Raw genomic sequence first — 14,986 nt, 5'->3', positions numbered from 1 at the left:
CGCTCCGGGCTCAGCCGGCGGGCGGGCGAGCGCGGCGCGGTCCGGGCCGGGGGGATGTCTCGGCGGACTCGCGGGTGAGCGGAGCCGGGCGGGCTGAGAATCCCCCCTATCTCCCCTCCCCCCTCCCACCCCTGCTCCCACCCGCACCCTCGACGTGGCTCCTAGCGGAGCGTGGCGGGGTGGTCCCTTGGGAAATGCTGCGTCCTGGACCGCCCGAGGAAGGGGGCGCGCGCAACGCTGGGAGGGGGGTCTTGGGGGCCCCTAGCTCGGCTCCCCAGGCCTGCTGGGTCTCGGAGCTGGGACGGGCAGGTCTCCTGGGACCCGGGCCAATCCCTGCATGATGTCATTTTGTCTCCCGCCTAATTGCGGGCTGGGGGTGGGACGGCCGGTGTTAGCTGGAAGGGCCTTTACTGGCGAGGAGGCGACCCCTGGAGAGGGAGAGTGATTCTCCCAGTCCCACCGAGTGGGAGGCCAAAGTCTGCGAGTCACTTGTTGGTCAAACCTAGTTTGGGTTCGGATTTGCCTGTGGGCATTTTTTTCAGCATTCGGGTAAGTACAGAGCCCCCCAAGCCGTCTCTCCTGGTCTGGGGAGGGGGCTCTTTTGTGTCCCCAACATGGGTTCTAGGCCCCACCTCGGTTTAGTTTCAGAGGCTTCTCTTCCCGTTTGAGACGAAGAGTTTTGGACAGCTGGGCTTGAAGGTGAGGGGAAGAGAGACTGATGTGTATCATGACCTCTCTGCCAGCAGCCCCTGGGGCAAAGGCAGGAACTGCGGTCTCCATTTTACATAGTCCCCCAGAGAATAAGCGGCAGATTGGAGCCTAGAACCAGGTCTGGGGGTCCCAGGTCTCTTTCTTAACCCTGTGCACTGGGGACCTCAGCTCTGAGATTTTCAGCCAGTTTTCGGGGACCTGACAGTCTTGTTCCCTCCCTAGATCCATGCAACCCAGATAACCTTTAGACCCCTCTTCAGATGGAGTTTTTCTGGTCAGACACTTGTCAGACCCTTCCCTGATTTTTGGTTCAGGAAGTGTTACTCCAATAGTGACTGCCCCTAGACCACCCCCAGGTCCTCTGCCCCTTCTCCCCTGGGGTTCAGAGGAGGAACCCCCTCCCATGTGAGGGATGGGTTCTGCACTTTGGGACCCCTGCAGCCCTCAGATCATTTCTTGGCCACTTGCTCTAATTTTCCTCTGCCCCAGTGTCCAACCTCCTGCTCAGCCCCTGACTTACCCCAGCCCTGGAGCAGAGCCCAGCTCATCGAAGGGCAAAAGAAAGGGAATGTTGGACCAAAATGCAGTTGCCTCTGCTTTTTCAGCTGGGATTACAAGGTGAGGACTTGCAGGTGTCGAGTTAAGGCAGTTTAGAGCCTGGCTTTGTGGACTTGGCATGTGGCATACCCCTTGAGCCTCAATTTCTACATCTGTTAAACGGAGATAATGAGAATGGGTGTGAAGTGGATGGCCAGCACATGTAGATGACAGCAATATATTATGTCACAGAATTCTCACAGCTGTCTGAGATGCTATCCCCATTAAACAGCATTGGAGCATCAGAGAGTGTCCACACAGACACCCCTTGAAGGAACATTTGCTGAGCATCTGTTAGAAGCCAGGCCTTGTGCTGGGTGCTGTAGAAGTAAAGATGGTTTCTGTCAGTGAGGAATCTGGGAACAGTTGATTTCGATGCCAGCTTCATTCTTATTAGTATCTTGTAGATTTTTGCCTCCTGCTTTGTGATGGTGGAGGACCAATGACTGGGGTCAGGAATGACAGGACATCTGTGACCGATGTATTGCTGGGTTTAGACACTGCCTGTCCTACTTCTTTTTTTTTTTTTTTAAAGATGACCGGTAAGGGGATCTTAACCCTTGACTTGGTGTTGTCAGCACCACACTCTCCCAAGTGAGCCAACCAGCCATCCCTATATAGGGATCCAAACCCACGGCCTTGGTGTTATAAGCACCACACTCTCCCAAGTGAGCCATGCGCCAGCCCCTTCCTGTCCTACTTCTAAAATATTTGCTTCAGTTAGCATTTCTTATCAACTAATAGGCAGCAGCTTCACATGTTTATTCATTCATTCATTCATTCATTCATGTATTGGGTCATTCCCTGGGCAAACATTTCTTGAGGCCTTTCGGTGCCAGACCCTGGGATATGGAGGTGGAGCTGACATCATTTATGGATGATGTTGAGGAAATGCATCGTAAGGTCCTGAGACAGGAGGGTTTCCAATGTGCTGTGGGAGTGTAGGAGTGACTCTAAGAAGGGTTTCTTAGAACCCTGTTTTCCAGTGCTGGGTTCTGGAAAACAAGAGGAAAGTGCATGGACACCTCTTCCTTGTTTTGGCCACAAGGCCTGTGCTTGCCTTGCTTGTGTGGAAATCTGTGGACTTTTCCCAGTTTACAAATATCTCACGTAAGAGTGTACCTGACTAAGGTGACCTCATGCAGGTCTCATCATGTAGAGTTGGGGGAAGTTAGTGACGTTGTGAGAGCACCTGACATCACTGAAGGTGAATAGTGTGATCTCCATTTTTGTAACCGTTATACTAGATAAAAATGAGGAGCAAGTTGGAAAATTGCCTGTTGGAGAGTAAAAACATCCAGAATTCAAAGCTGCTTGTACTCCGATTTTTCTTTCCATTAACTATGCCCATGTTAAGCAAGGATTGAAAAAGGATATGCAAAAATGGACATAGTTAACGAGAGAATGTATTTAAAATGTTTTCCCTAAATAACTAATATTTCTTAAAATCCTAGTGCCTGATGAGTATGTACATCATCAGCTTTAATCCTTAAAATATCCATGCAAGTTTGTTATCAAAAGGAAAATATTAAAATGGGAATATGGTTTTTATTCTAACTGTATGATTCTGCAGGAGTCTGGTTTTGAAAATCATAATATTCTTGGTGAAATCTTGTTTTCTTGTGGCTTTTGAAACCATTAGTATTTTTTTTTAAAGAATAAAGAAGAAAATAAAAATATTCCGTAGCCTCATTTCATTAAAAATTTTAAAATAGAGGAGGGTGGAAGTATTTATGTTTTCAAAAACAGAAAAAGTAAAAGCTGCCTTCCCAAACCTTTCCTTGGAGTTGGCTGGCCACTGCCCGCATGCTGTGCATGTCGTCTAAAAGCATGTGGATAACACTCACTGTCCTTTACTGTTTGCTTGCTTCCCATGCAGTGAGGAACTGGATGAACTGCATTACCAGGACACAGATTCAGATGTGCCAGAGCAGAGGGACAGCAAGTGCAAGGTCAAGTGGACCCACGAGGAGGTGAGTGGCACTGTGACTCCATGGAGTTGGGGAGGAGAGGGTTAATGGTAGCTGGTGGCCTCCAGACCACTGAGTCAGGGGTGTCTGCCTGATGTGCCCCAGAGTGAAAGGTGCGGATGGGGCTGGCCGGTTAGCTCCCTAAGTTAGAGCGTGGCGTTGGTAACACCAAGGTCAAGGGTTTGGATCCCCATACTGGCCAGCTGCCCCCCCAAAAAAGGAAAAAAGCAGGTCGTCTGCTTCTACCCTGTGCCTCTTCTCAGAGTATTCTTGGAGACTCAATTCTTAGGATGGGGGGATATGTCTCTCAGACCTCAGGGCCAAAGATCACTGTTGTGTCTCTTGAGAAGCTGGCATGTTCTGCTTCCTGGACATTGATTGTACCTCTTGCCCTTTGACTGATAGGAGGTTGAGCCAAATCTGCAACCCTCTCTTTCTTTTCTTAAAAAATTAGTTATATTGAATCTTGGACTTCAAGCTCTAAAGTGATTTTCTGCTAACTATCTCTTTTTATTCTTTAGTCAACTTTGTATAATTTATATACAATCAAAAGCAGCTTTTAATTCTGTGACTTTGTGGGGGTTTTTTTTGGCAGGGATCAAACCCTCGACCTTGCTGTTATGGCACCATGCTCTAACCAACTGAGCTAACCAACCAGCCCCAAAGCACTTTTTTTTTTTTTTAAAAGATGACCGGTAAGGGGATCTCAACCCTTGGCTTGGTGTTGTCAGCACCACGCTCAGCCAGTGAGCAAACCGGCCATCCCTATATAGGATCCGAACCCGTGGCCTTGGAGTTATCAGCACCGCACTCTACCAAGTGAGCCACAGGCCGGCCCCCAAAAGCACTTTTTAAAGTGAACACTTTAATTAGTTTTGGCAAATGCATATACCCATGTAAGCACCACTCTTATTTATCCCAAAAAGTTCTCTTGAGGCTCTTTATGCTCATACAGATCAGGGAATCTCTGATCTAATGTCTTTCAGTCCATTAGTTTTGCTTGTTCTATTGAATGTCTTACAGACGAAATTATACACATGTATTCTTTTGTATCTGGATTATTTTGCTGAGAGTAATGTTGAGTAATTCAGTAATTCATCCGTTTTTATTGCTGAATAATGCAGTTGACCCTTGAATAGCATGGGTTTGGACTACATGCATCTATACGTGGATTTTTTTCAATAAATGCTGTACAGTACTGTAAATGTACTTTCTCTTCCTTATGATTTTCTTAATAACATTTTCTTTTCTCTAGTTTAATTTATTGTAAGAATATGAGAGATCTTCAACAAGTTCCTGGAAAGATTTATATTATCTTTTAATTCCATTTTTCCACAAACTTTTTGAAGCATCCTTGTACAGTACACAATACTCATACGTAATAACATACGAAATATGTGTTAATTGACTGTGTTATCTGTAAGGCTTGTGGTCAACAGTAGGCGGCTATTAGTAAAGTTTTGGGGGAAGTCAGAAGTTGTACTTGGATTTTTGGCTGTGCAGGGGTCAACGCCCCAAGCTCCATGTTATTCAAGGGTCAACTATTTCATTGCATGGGTATACCATAACATGTTTCACTTGTTGATGGGTGTGGGCTGTTTACAGTTTTTGGTTATTGCGCATAAGCACAGCCATGAAGACTCTTGAGTCTGTGAAGTCTTCTTGTGGATGTATGTTTTGATTTCTCTTGGGACAATACTTAGGTATGGTCAGGGGGTAGGTGTATGTTTAATTTTATAGAAACTGCCAGACCTTTTTCTAAATTGGGTGTACCATTTTAGAAACCTACTGGGGTGGGGGGGAGTAAAAAACATATAACATTAAATATACTCTTAACCATTTTTAAGTGTACAGTTCAATAGTATTAAGTATTTTCCCATTGTTGTACAGCAGATCTCTAGAACTTTTTCATTTTGAAAACCAAAACTATGGGGCCGGCCCATGGCTCACTCGGGTGAGTGTGGTTCTGATAACGCCAAGGCCACGGGTTCGGATCCCATATAGGGATGGCCAGTCAGCTCACTGGGTGAGCATGGTGCTGACAACACCAACTCAAGGGTTAAGATCCCCTTACTGGTCATCTTTTTAAAAAAAAAAAAAAAAGAAAGAAAGAAAACCGAAACTATACCCATTAAATACCAGTTCCCCCTCCCCCCTCCCCTCCAGCCCTTGGCAGCCACCTTTCAACTTTCTGTTTCTATGATTTTGACTATTTTAGATACTTCATTTAAATGGAATCATACAGTATTTGTCCTCTTGTGCCTGGCTTATTTCACTTAGCATAATGTCTTCTAGGTTCATCCATGTTCTTTTTTTTTAAAAAAAAAGACATCCATGTCTCCCCAGTTTAGGGTTGAGGAGGGGGTTTGAAGAGGAGATGAGGGAATGGAACATGGGAAATGAAACACAAGTGGGAGAGGGACGTGCAAGGAGTCAGGTGCAGTCTAGCCAAGACTTGTCTGATTTCTGCTCCTGTCCTTGTTATCTCATGGTTCTGCTGGAGGCGCAGCATCAACAAAGCTTTACTGGTGTCTTCCTTGGTTCCTCTTAGATAGTATGTAAGTCTGCAGCTCCAGGCTAGCTGGAAAACAACTTTACACTCATGTAAATAATGTCATCTTGCCCCTTAACCAAGATTCAAGATATCAAATAATCATGGGGAAAGAAGGAATTCAGAGAAATGAATGCCAAGGAAAAAAACTGTGTCCTTTTAAATTTTAAAATCTTATAGAGCCCATGTAGTTTTAGGTCCCAACATGGCTTCAATCCTGCTCACTCCCACACTTTATGTATAATCAACTGCAATTATTTGAAGTACAGTTCAGTGAGTTTTGACAGATGTATGTATATAGCCATGAAACTACCAGCATAGTCATGTTTTAGAACATTTCCATTGCCCCCAAAACATTTCTTGCTCCCCTTTGCTGTCCAACTCTCCTTCTACCACTGGTCTCAGACAACCATTTGACCACCTTTTTGTCCCTATAATTTAGTTTATGTTTTCTAGAATTTCATGTGCATGGAGTCATGCAGTGTGTACCCTTTTACATCTGGCTTCTATTACTCAACAATACTGAGAGTCGTGTTGTTGCACGCATCAGTATAACCGAACTGGGGTTCATTTGCCCAATGTGCAGTATTAGAGGAGGGGGCTAAAGTTTAATGCCCTCCAAATTGAGAAGGTACTTTGAGGAATAAGGCAGGCAGACCCATTCAGATATATACAAAGATATTTATTAATCAGGGTGATTTATACACAGGAAAGCTGGACACAGTGAAGAATCAGACATCAGCAGGCAAGCGCTCTGACTCCTGAGGTTAGACAGTGTTTATAAAGCAAAGCCCTAATTACTAGAAATAATTTCAAGGAAACATCTTAAGAAAAATAAGTTGATAACATCATTCACCAGATGTCTTTGTGATTCACAAGGTACGGGGTCTTATGATTTTGGTGCTCAGATCACTGATGCCATCTGCTGTAATAAATTATTCACTCCCTGAAACCTGTGTTTCTTTTCCAGCTTGCCCTAAGGTTTAAGTGCAGCAATGAAGTAAAGGAATGAGGTTATGCATGTAGAAGTCAGCATGGCAGGGGGGGGCACATAGTGGCTTTGGTTTTGTTTACCCTCTAACAATCAGCAAAACCAAGTGCTGAGACACCGATTTTGCAGAAGGGAAAGGCTTATTGCCAGGTGCCAAGCAAGGGGAGAAATCTTTCTCAAATCTGCCTTCCTGATGGCGGGTGGATGGGATATTTATGGGGGAATAATTGGAGGTGGTGTAAAGTGTGAGGGATGGTGATTGATTAGAGGGTTTAAGGAAGTCTTTTATTCATCTGCTCAGGCGCAAGCAAGCTTCGTGCCTCTTTATGGGTCACGTGTGTGGGAAAGGGCAGCACTGGCATATCCAAGGGAGGAGTTTTTGGCCCTCTGACGTCAAAAGTTCACCTAATGTGGGTGCAGTCACTAGGTTGGGGGTCAGAGCTGGTTACAGCTGGTCTGCTCCAAATGGGATCTCTTTGCTTCCTAAAAAAAAACCAACTTTGAGACTGAGTCATGCTTAAGTTTGGGAAGTTTAACTCCTTGGGGATTGGCTTCATCAGTAGCTCATTTTCAGGAGAATATTTTGACAGAAACTATCTTGCCTTCCAGCCACTCTTGATTCTGCTCACGTCTGCCCATCTCCAGTGCTGAATCACTGCTGGCTCTGGCCTGGGTGTGATATGGCCTCCCACATCCACTCTGCCCTTTTCCTACCCCTTTTCCACCATGCAGTAGCCAAAGGGAACTTTATAACAACCACACTGGGCCATGACTGCCTACTGCTCAAATGTATCATTGACTTTGCATGACATAGGTAAATCCTGCATGTGGTATGGCCCTTGTCACCCCCTCCAAAATCATCTTGTGTCTCTTTCTCCCCCTCTCCCCCTTCCTGCCTTTCCCTCCCTCCTTCTCTCTCTCTTCCTGTATTCTAGTGATACCGCATTTCCTTTGAACCTATCCTTTGGTCTCCCTAACAGGCAATCACCATGTACATCTCCATGTCCCCCAGCAGGGGGTGGCTTCACTTTTGTTCACATGAGCCTTTGATTAGCATCTGCCTCCCTTTAGACTGTAAGCCCCATGAGGTCAGGGCAGCTCTGTTGCTCCCTGCTGCTGTGACTGTAGTGTCTTGTGCACAGTGGGTGCTCACATCACGACTTTAGGGATGAACGAGCTGTTCTTTTTGGAGGGGGCTCCGTCAGAGGTGGCTGCAAGGCTTTCCACACGTGTGTGAGCTGAGCCCTCTGTCTTTCTGGCATTGGCAGGACGAGCAGCTGAGGGCACTGGTGAGGCAGTTTGGACAGCAAGACTGGAAGTTCCTGGCCAGCCACTTTCCTGTGAGTACACCCCCTCTGCAACCCCTCCCCCAGGGGTAAGGGTTCTGGGTGACCAGACAGTGTACCTGAGACAGACTTTCTGCCGATGAGAAGAAAAGGGAGTTCTTACCAAGCCCCCCTCCCCTTTCCAAGAACAACCTTTGTAGGACCTTTCTTCCCAAACCAGAGTTTAAGGTATCTCCACCAGCTGCCTCTGCATGCCTGGGAGTCTTTAGGCTCTGCAATGTTTGCAGCATGTGATCAGTGGCATTTTGCATTTCTTCTTGCAAATCAGGAGTGAATGGGTGCTCGGTTTCTCAGTAGTGAGACTGATACTGAGGGGAACCGGCACTTTGAGCAGACTCCAAAGTGAGGCCCCTGCAGAGCTGTCTGGCGTCACCATGTCTGAGCATTTAGAGCCTCCTGCTGATGAGGCCCCCCTTGGGCCCCCACCCCCAGGACTTGCAGGTGTCTGGGAGGGAGAGCGTGGCAGGAGCTGTTGTCCAGCTTATTGCCTATATCTCTCGGACATCTCAGGGACTGAATCAATGGATCCCTTTTTGTCCTGTTTCTTCATCTACCCTTTTCCATGTAATCTGAACTTTTCAGGGAGTAAAAACACTCTCCAGGAGAAAACAAGGATCCCTGACATACCCCACAAGGCTTTTATAGGGTTTAAAGGCTCATGGTGGCGGCCCTCAGTGTTTGGGTGGTGGGAAGTGGCTTCCCACAGGGGCCTGAGTTTGCCCTCTTGTAGCAAAGGGAAACCATCTGTGTTCTGGAGTGTGGGCGTGTTGTGTGTGTGTGTGTGTGTGTGTGTGTGTGTGTGTGTGTGTGTGTGTGTGTGTGTAGGTAGGTGCTTGGAGCAGGACATCGCCTACACTCATTGCTCAACCAGGGTTCAAGTTTACAATCCCAGAAGTTCTTACAGATTCCTGTTTGTTCTTCCTATTCTTTTCCCAGAACCGCACTGACCAGCAATGCCAGTACAGGTGGCTGAGAGTTTTGAATCCAGACCTTGTCAAGGGGCCATGGACCAAAGAGGAAGACCAAAAGGTAACTGCTGGGACAGTGCCTCGCACACGGTGGGCCTTCACCCCCAACAGTGAATCCAGGAGCTGTGAGGCTGCCCTTGTGCTGGCAAAGTGCCACGCTGAACACTGGGTGGGAGTCGTCCCAAGGACTATTCAGGACATCCTCACGCTGCCCTAGCTCTTGCCCTTAGGTTCCGAGTCTGAGCGTTTCTTGGCCTCCCCAGTCATGAGCTGAGGGCTGCTGGGCAAATTAGCCAGCTTCTCTTTCCCCATCCATAAAGGAGAATAGTAATAGTGCCTGCTGCGTAGAGGTGTCGTGAGGATTAAATGGGCGATGCATGTAAAGGGGTTTGCCTGGTCCCGGCATGTGGCATGCTCAGCAAATGGCCGCTGCTGTTACCCTTTGTTATAACAATGATTGTACCATGTGAGGTTCTGATGAAACACAGAGCCTCGCATGGGCCTTATTTCCTGTGGTTGGTTCCAGTAGCAGACCTGTGAGGTGGGCAGAAGATTTGTTAGTCCTGTTTTATAGGCAGGGAGACCGAGGCCCGCAGAGGCCTGGGAATACCCCTAAGCTACGAAGAGGCAGTGCCATGACTACCCTGGGCTTCCACTTGGCTGTCCTCCCTGATGTCAGCTCAGAGGACACCATTCCACTGTGGCAGGCACAGTCCAGGGAAAAGAGGGAGGCAAAGGGACCTAGATATTTTTAAATCAGTTTTAAAATACTTCAGTTTTTTAAAATTCAAAGTGATACGTCGTTGCTGGAATATTTCCTTACCAAAATCTTTTTGCCCAGAAATGTCTGTTCTTCCTTGTTTGCTGTGGCCTGTATGCATGTGAGAATATGTATGTCCAGAGTTCAGGAGAGGGATCTGACCTGGCTCAGGTGGCTGCAGATGTTGTGGTTTATGTTCTGAGCAAAGGGGCCTGGCTGAGAGGTCAAATGGGGACTGAAATCCGGCCCTAGTTAGACCGTCAAGCCTGGCACCATGGCTCAGGGCTCTACCCTCCAGATTTCCACAAAAGTGCTGGAGGAGCTCATGGCATCCTGGGATGTGGCTGGGAGTAGGAAGGTCTATCCCCCATCCGTAGTTCACATGGCCCGGCTGTGGGGAGTGAGCCTTAGTTAACCTGAGTTTGGACCCCTGTGATCAGGTCCCTCTCATCCCTCTGCCCTTTTCTACTTAGTGAGTTGACTAGGTGGAGCCCTGAAGAGCGAGGCAGGACCTCAACTCCCTTTTCTTTGATTGACGTCCACTCTAGAAAGAGTCTCTGGTACTTTTGGCCTGTATTTATTCTGGGCAATAAATGACAAGGACACGGTATCATCCTTCAGCAGATGCCTGTGGAATGCACAAGGTCATCCTCTGAGCAGGTCCCCAACAACCACCATAGTGACTCCCATGTTGTGCGAAGGGGTGCGGTTGGTGGCACCTCTCAGGTGCTGTGGTGTGAGTGAGGGAGAGCAGGTCCCACTGGCTTCACAGAGGCTTTTCTCCAAGGTCATTGAACTGGTCAAGAAGTACGGCACGAAGCAGTGGACACTGATTGCCAAGCACCTGAAGGGCCGACTGGGGAAGCAGTGTCGTGAGCGTTGGCACAACCACCTCAACCCCGAGGTGAAGAAGTCCTGCTGGACCGAGGAGGAGGATCGCATCATCTGTGAGGCCCACAAGGTGCTGGGCAACCGCTGGGCCGAGATCGCCAAGATGCTGCCTGGGAGGTGAGCTGCCTTCTTAGGGCTTGTGGGGGGCTAAGGCAGGCGGGATGGTATTCCCAGGAGATGAAGGCCATTCTCATGATGGAGGAGAGTCCCTGAGGATACTGTGATCATGTCCTCTTATCCCTAACCCCCAGCTTCTGGTCCAGGGCCCCCAGAGACATGTGTAGTCAGAGGAAGGATAGAGTCCCCCAAGAAGGCCCTGACCTCCGTCAGCTTAAAAGGACAGACAGTGCCCACAGAGGCCTCAGCCAGAAATCAGCAGGCCTGGCGTCTAGCTCTCCCCCTGTTCCCAGTTTGCTGTCTTCTTGGTCAGCCTCTTCCTCTTCTGGACCTCAGTTTCTTCTTCAGCTGATATAAAATGGGCTGGTATGGTGTGAACTGGCTTTCTTTAAGATAAAAAAAAAGGACAAAATTCAAGTAATGCTATAACCTACTAAAAGCATTATAATGAAAAGCATCAGTCCCCTGTCTCCACTTTCTACTAAAAGAAAAACTCATCTTTTTTTTTAGCTCTTCTGGTATTTACCTCCATATTTGTAAATGATGTGTTTTCTTATATTTTGGTTTTATGCTACAGGACAAGATTTAGCTTTCTTAGACTTTCCTGTTCCCCATACCTTCCTATTGTCCCAATATAGTGCCATAATTTTTAGTTAAAACAGCAGTGTGTTACAGTATTATTACCTTATAAATATAACTCAATGCTAGAACTACTAACTTATCTGGGATTAAATTTCCTTCTTATCTGACGTTTGTCTTTCCTGGAATTAATAATTGCTTTCTTTTTTCATTCACACAGTTTTCAATATAGCTCTTAATTTTTTGTCAGTGGCCTATCACATTCTCAGAGCATCCATCAGTGCTATTTTCTGAATACTCAGAACAAATCATGCAGTATACTTGGCTCTATTTTTTCTTTGGGGAATAAATCCTGGAGACCTCTGTCCTTTTCTGTTCTGCCAGTTGCTTTTTAGGTCTGTTGCCCTGTTGTCACCTTGGAGCATTCCTTCACCCTTCTCATGTGTTGGATCCCTCTTCTTTCTTGGTTTTCTTCCTTGTTTTCGTGGCACACATCTTTATTAGCATCCTGAGATCAGTGCATGGGAGGTAAATTTTGGGTAACTGCACGTCATCTACATTCTACCTCACTTTTGGTTGATAATTTGGATAGATATAGACTTTGAGTTTGAAAATAATTTTTATTCAGAATATTGAAAGCATTCCAGGGTCTTTTCTTCTTCCTCCTATTTTTCATCTCTTTTGTTTTACTTTCTGGGAGATTTCTTTGACCTTACTTTCCAACCCTTCTTTGGAAATTATTTTGACTGAAAGGTTTTACTTTCTAAGGGCTTCTTCATTTTTCTGGCACCCTATTCTTTCTTTTTGGTTCTAACAGCTTATTTCTCCATCAATATTATGTTTTTTGAAAATATCTCTCCCCTCCTGCATTATCTCTGTCTCTTCTGTGTTTGCTTGTTTTGCTGGTTCCATTTTATATTTGAGGCTTCCTTTGGAGATCTGCTGATCCTTGGCTGTCTGTTCAGCTTTAGGAGCAAGACCCTCTGCCCTCTTTGGCCTATCAGTCTGTGAGAGGTGAACAGGGCTTGTGTTGGAAGTCAGTGTGAGACTCAGGATGGTGTCAGCAGCCAGTGGTTTTCTCATGGTTTCTACACACACAAACTGGGCAGGGAAGGGTTTATTAGTCCGTTTAATGTCACTGATAACAGAATACCTGAAACTGGGTAATTTATAAGAAAATGAAATTTATTTCTTAGTTTTGGAGGCTGGGCAGTCCAAGGTGCAGGAGGCTCATCTGGTGAGGGCCTTCTTGGTGGGGGAATCTCAGCAGAATTCTGTGGTGACACTGGCAGTCACATGGTGAGAATGGCAGGAACACATAAACACGCTCTCTTGTTCTCCTTATAAAGCCACGGTGCCACTCCTGTGATAACCCACTAAACCATTGACTCACTAACCCGTGAATGAATTAATTCATTCACAAGGGCGTAGTCCTCACAGTCTAGTTACCTCTTAAAGACTCTGCCTTTCAAATACCATAGTCAGATTTCACACCCTCTAAACATGGTTGCAAGCTCCAATACATGAGCTTTTGGGGGACACATTCAAACCATAGCAAAGGGGATGAGAGTTGAAACACATATCTTCAGTTTTAGTTTTTGCCATTTGCTATTTCACAGAGATGTTTGGGAATGCTTTATAAATTAAGGGCCTACTGGCTAGCCACATACAAAAAAAAAAATCATTAAGAGCTGGAAACACATGAGACTTCATCTTAGAGATGAAAGAGACCTTAGAAGACATCCTTTATTTACAGAAGTGGGAACTCAGCTCAGGGAGGTTATGGATGTGCCAGGTGGTACACTGGCTGCTGAGCTGGGATTCACAGGTCTCCATTTGCCCCTGCAGGACGGATAATGCTGTGAAGAACCACTGGAACTCTACCATCAAAAGGAAAGTGGATACGGGAGGCTTCCTGAGCGAGTCCAAAGACTGCAAGCCCCCCGTGTACTTGCTGCTGGAGCTCGAGGACAAGGATGGCCATCAGAGTGCCCAGCCTGCAGAAGGCCAGGTGAGATGGCTGAGATAGCTCAGCTGCTGGGCTTGACTCCGGGTTGGGTTGTTTTGAGTTTGTTTATTCAACACCATCTCATTGAACAGCTTACTCACACCTGTTAGTTTCTGCCACAGGATCTGAATGCAGGCTGCGTGTTTCTAGGGCCTTTCCTTGTGACCCACTTCTGCACAGAACTGGCACTTGTCTGCCCCCAGGTGAAGGGTAACAGAGTGAGTGACATAACATTGAGAATTGGGTTGAAGAGGTCCTCAACTCCTTTTGTTCTTGTCAGCAGTTTTCTTCTTACTTGTTTCTCTTTCCAGTCTTTTAAAAACGAAAGCATGTTTGCCATTAAAAAAAATTCTATCAGATTTATTGAGGTATAATTTATATATTGTGTTTAGTGTGCAGTTTTGAGTAATGACAAAAGTATATGTTTGTGTAACCACCACCACAGTCAAGATTCCCATCACCCCCAAATTCCCTGTGCTCCTTTTATTCAGCCTTTTTCCTACCCTTAGTTCCTAGCACCTGGATCGGTTTCCTGTCTCTATAATTTTGCCTTTTCTAGTAAGTCAAATAAAAGAAATCATATAGTATCACATTTGCAATTTGACTTATTTATTTTGATTAATATTGTTACATTTGCAATTTTAAAATTTAAAATATATGCATATGTTAACATCCCCTGTTCTTTTTTTTTTTTTTTTTTTCCTTTTTGTCTTTTTCTGTGTCCGGCAACGGATCGCAACCCTCAGTGTCGCCCCCGTACCGGACCGGGACCAGCAACGGGATCGCAACCCTCGGTGTTGCTCCCACGCCTCGCTCAGCCAGTGAGCAGGAACCGGTCTGTATGTGGGATCCGAACCCTCGGCGGGAGCGCCGCCACACTTCCCAAGCGGCGCACTATAGCAGTGTGCCACCGGGCCGGCCCAACATCCCCTGTTCTACACCCCACAGCAAACTTTTTATTTATATTTTTAAACTATATCTCTGGTAATTTATTCCTTAAAAATAAGGATTTGAAGCAAATGTGACAAAGTACTAAGATTTGACAGTGCTGGGTACACGGTGGGCAATATAGTTGTCTTCAATACTGTTGTCCAGTCTTTTTTGTAATTGTGAACTATTTGAGAAAAAAATTTCCCTCTTCCCTCTTCCTACTGGCTAGAGATAAATTGTTCATGGATCCCATTCCTCCACAATGCCCTGCTTGTGGGTTATATGTTTTTGCCTCTTGTTTCTTGATTTTTTTTTTTTTTCCTTTTTTTTTTTTTTTGTGTCCGGCAACGGATCGCAACCCTCAGTGTCGCCCCCGTACCGGACCGGGACCAGCAATGGGATCGCAACCGTCGGTGTTGCTCCCACGCCTCGCTCAACCAGTGAGCAGGAACCGGTCTGTATGTGGGATCCGAACCCTCGGCGGGAGCGCCTCCACACTTCCCAAGCGGCGCACTATAGCAGTGCGCCACCGGGCCGGCCCTTGTTTCTTGATTTTTTTTTTTTTTC

General features: G+C 46.3%; 1 protein-coding gene across 1 annotated transcript in view; it reads left to right on the top strand.

Annotated features, from left to right (window-relative positions):
• Positions 1-14,986, top strand: part of MYBL2 (v-myb avian myeloblastosis viral oncogene homolog-like 2) — a 42,474-nt gene that overhangs the window by 386 nt on the left and 27,102 nt on the right. Inside the window, exons 2-7 of the mRNA XM_008581636.1 lie at positions 1,317-1,329; positions 3,188-3,281; positions 8,089-8,160; positions 9,103-9,195; positions 10,682-10,902; positions 13,330-13,492. Coding sequence (XP_008579858.1) covers positions 1,317-1,329; positions 3,188-3,281; positions 8,089-8,160; positions 9,103-9,195; positions 10,682-10,902; positions 13,330-13,492 — 656 coding nt within the window. The remainder of the gene's footprint in view (positions 1-1,316; positions 1,330-3,187; positions 3,282-8,088; positions 8,161-9,102; positions 9,196-10,681; positions 10,903-13,329; positions 13,493-14,986) is intronic.

Source organism: Galeopterus variegatus, unplaced genomic scaffold, assembly GCF_000696425.1.
Source record: "Galeopterus variegatus unplaced genomic scaffold, G_variegatus-3.0.2 Scaffold2416, whole genome shotgun sequence".
Taxonomy (NCBI): domain Eukaryota; kingdom Metazoa; phylum Chordata; class Mammalia; order Dermoptera; family Cynocephalidae; genus Galeopterus; species Galeopterus variegatus.
This window is presented reverse-complemented; position numbering and strand designations above follow the sequence as displayed.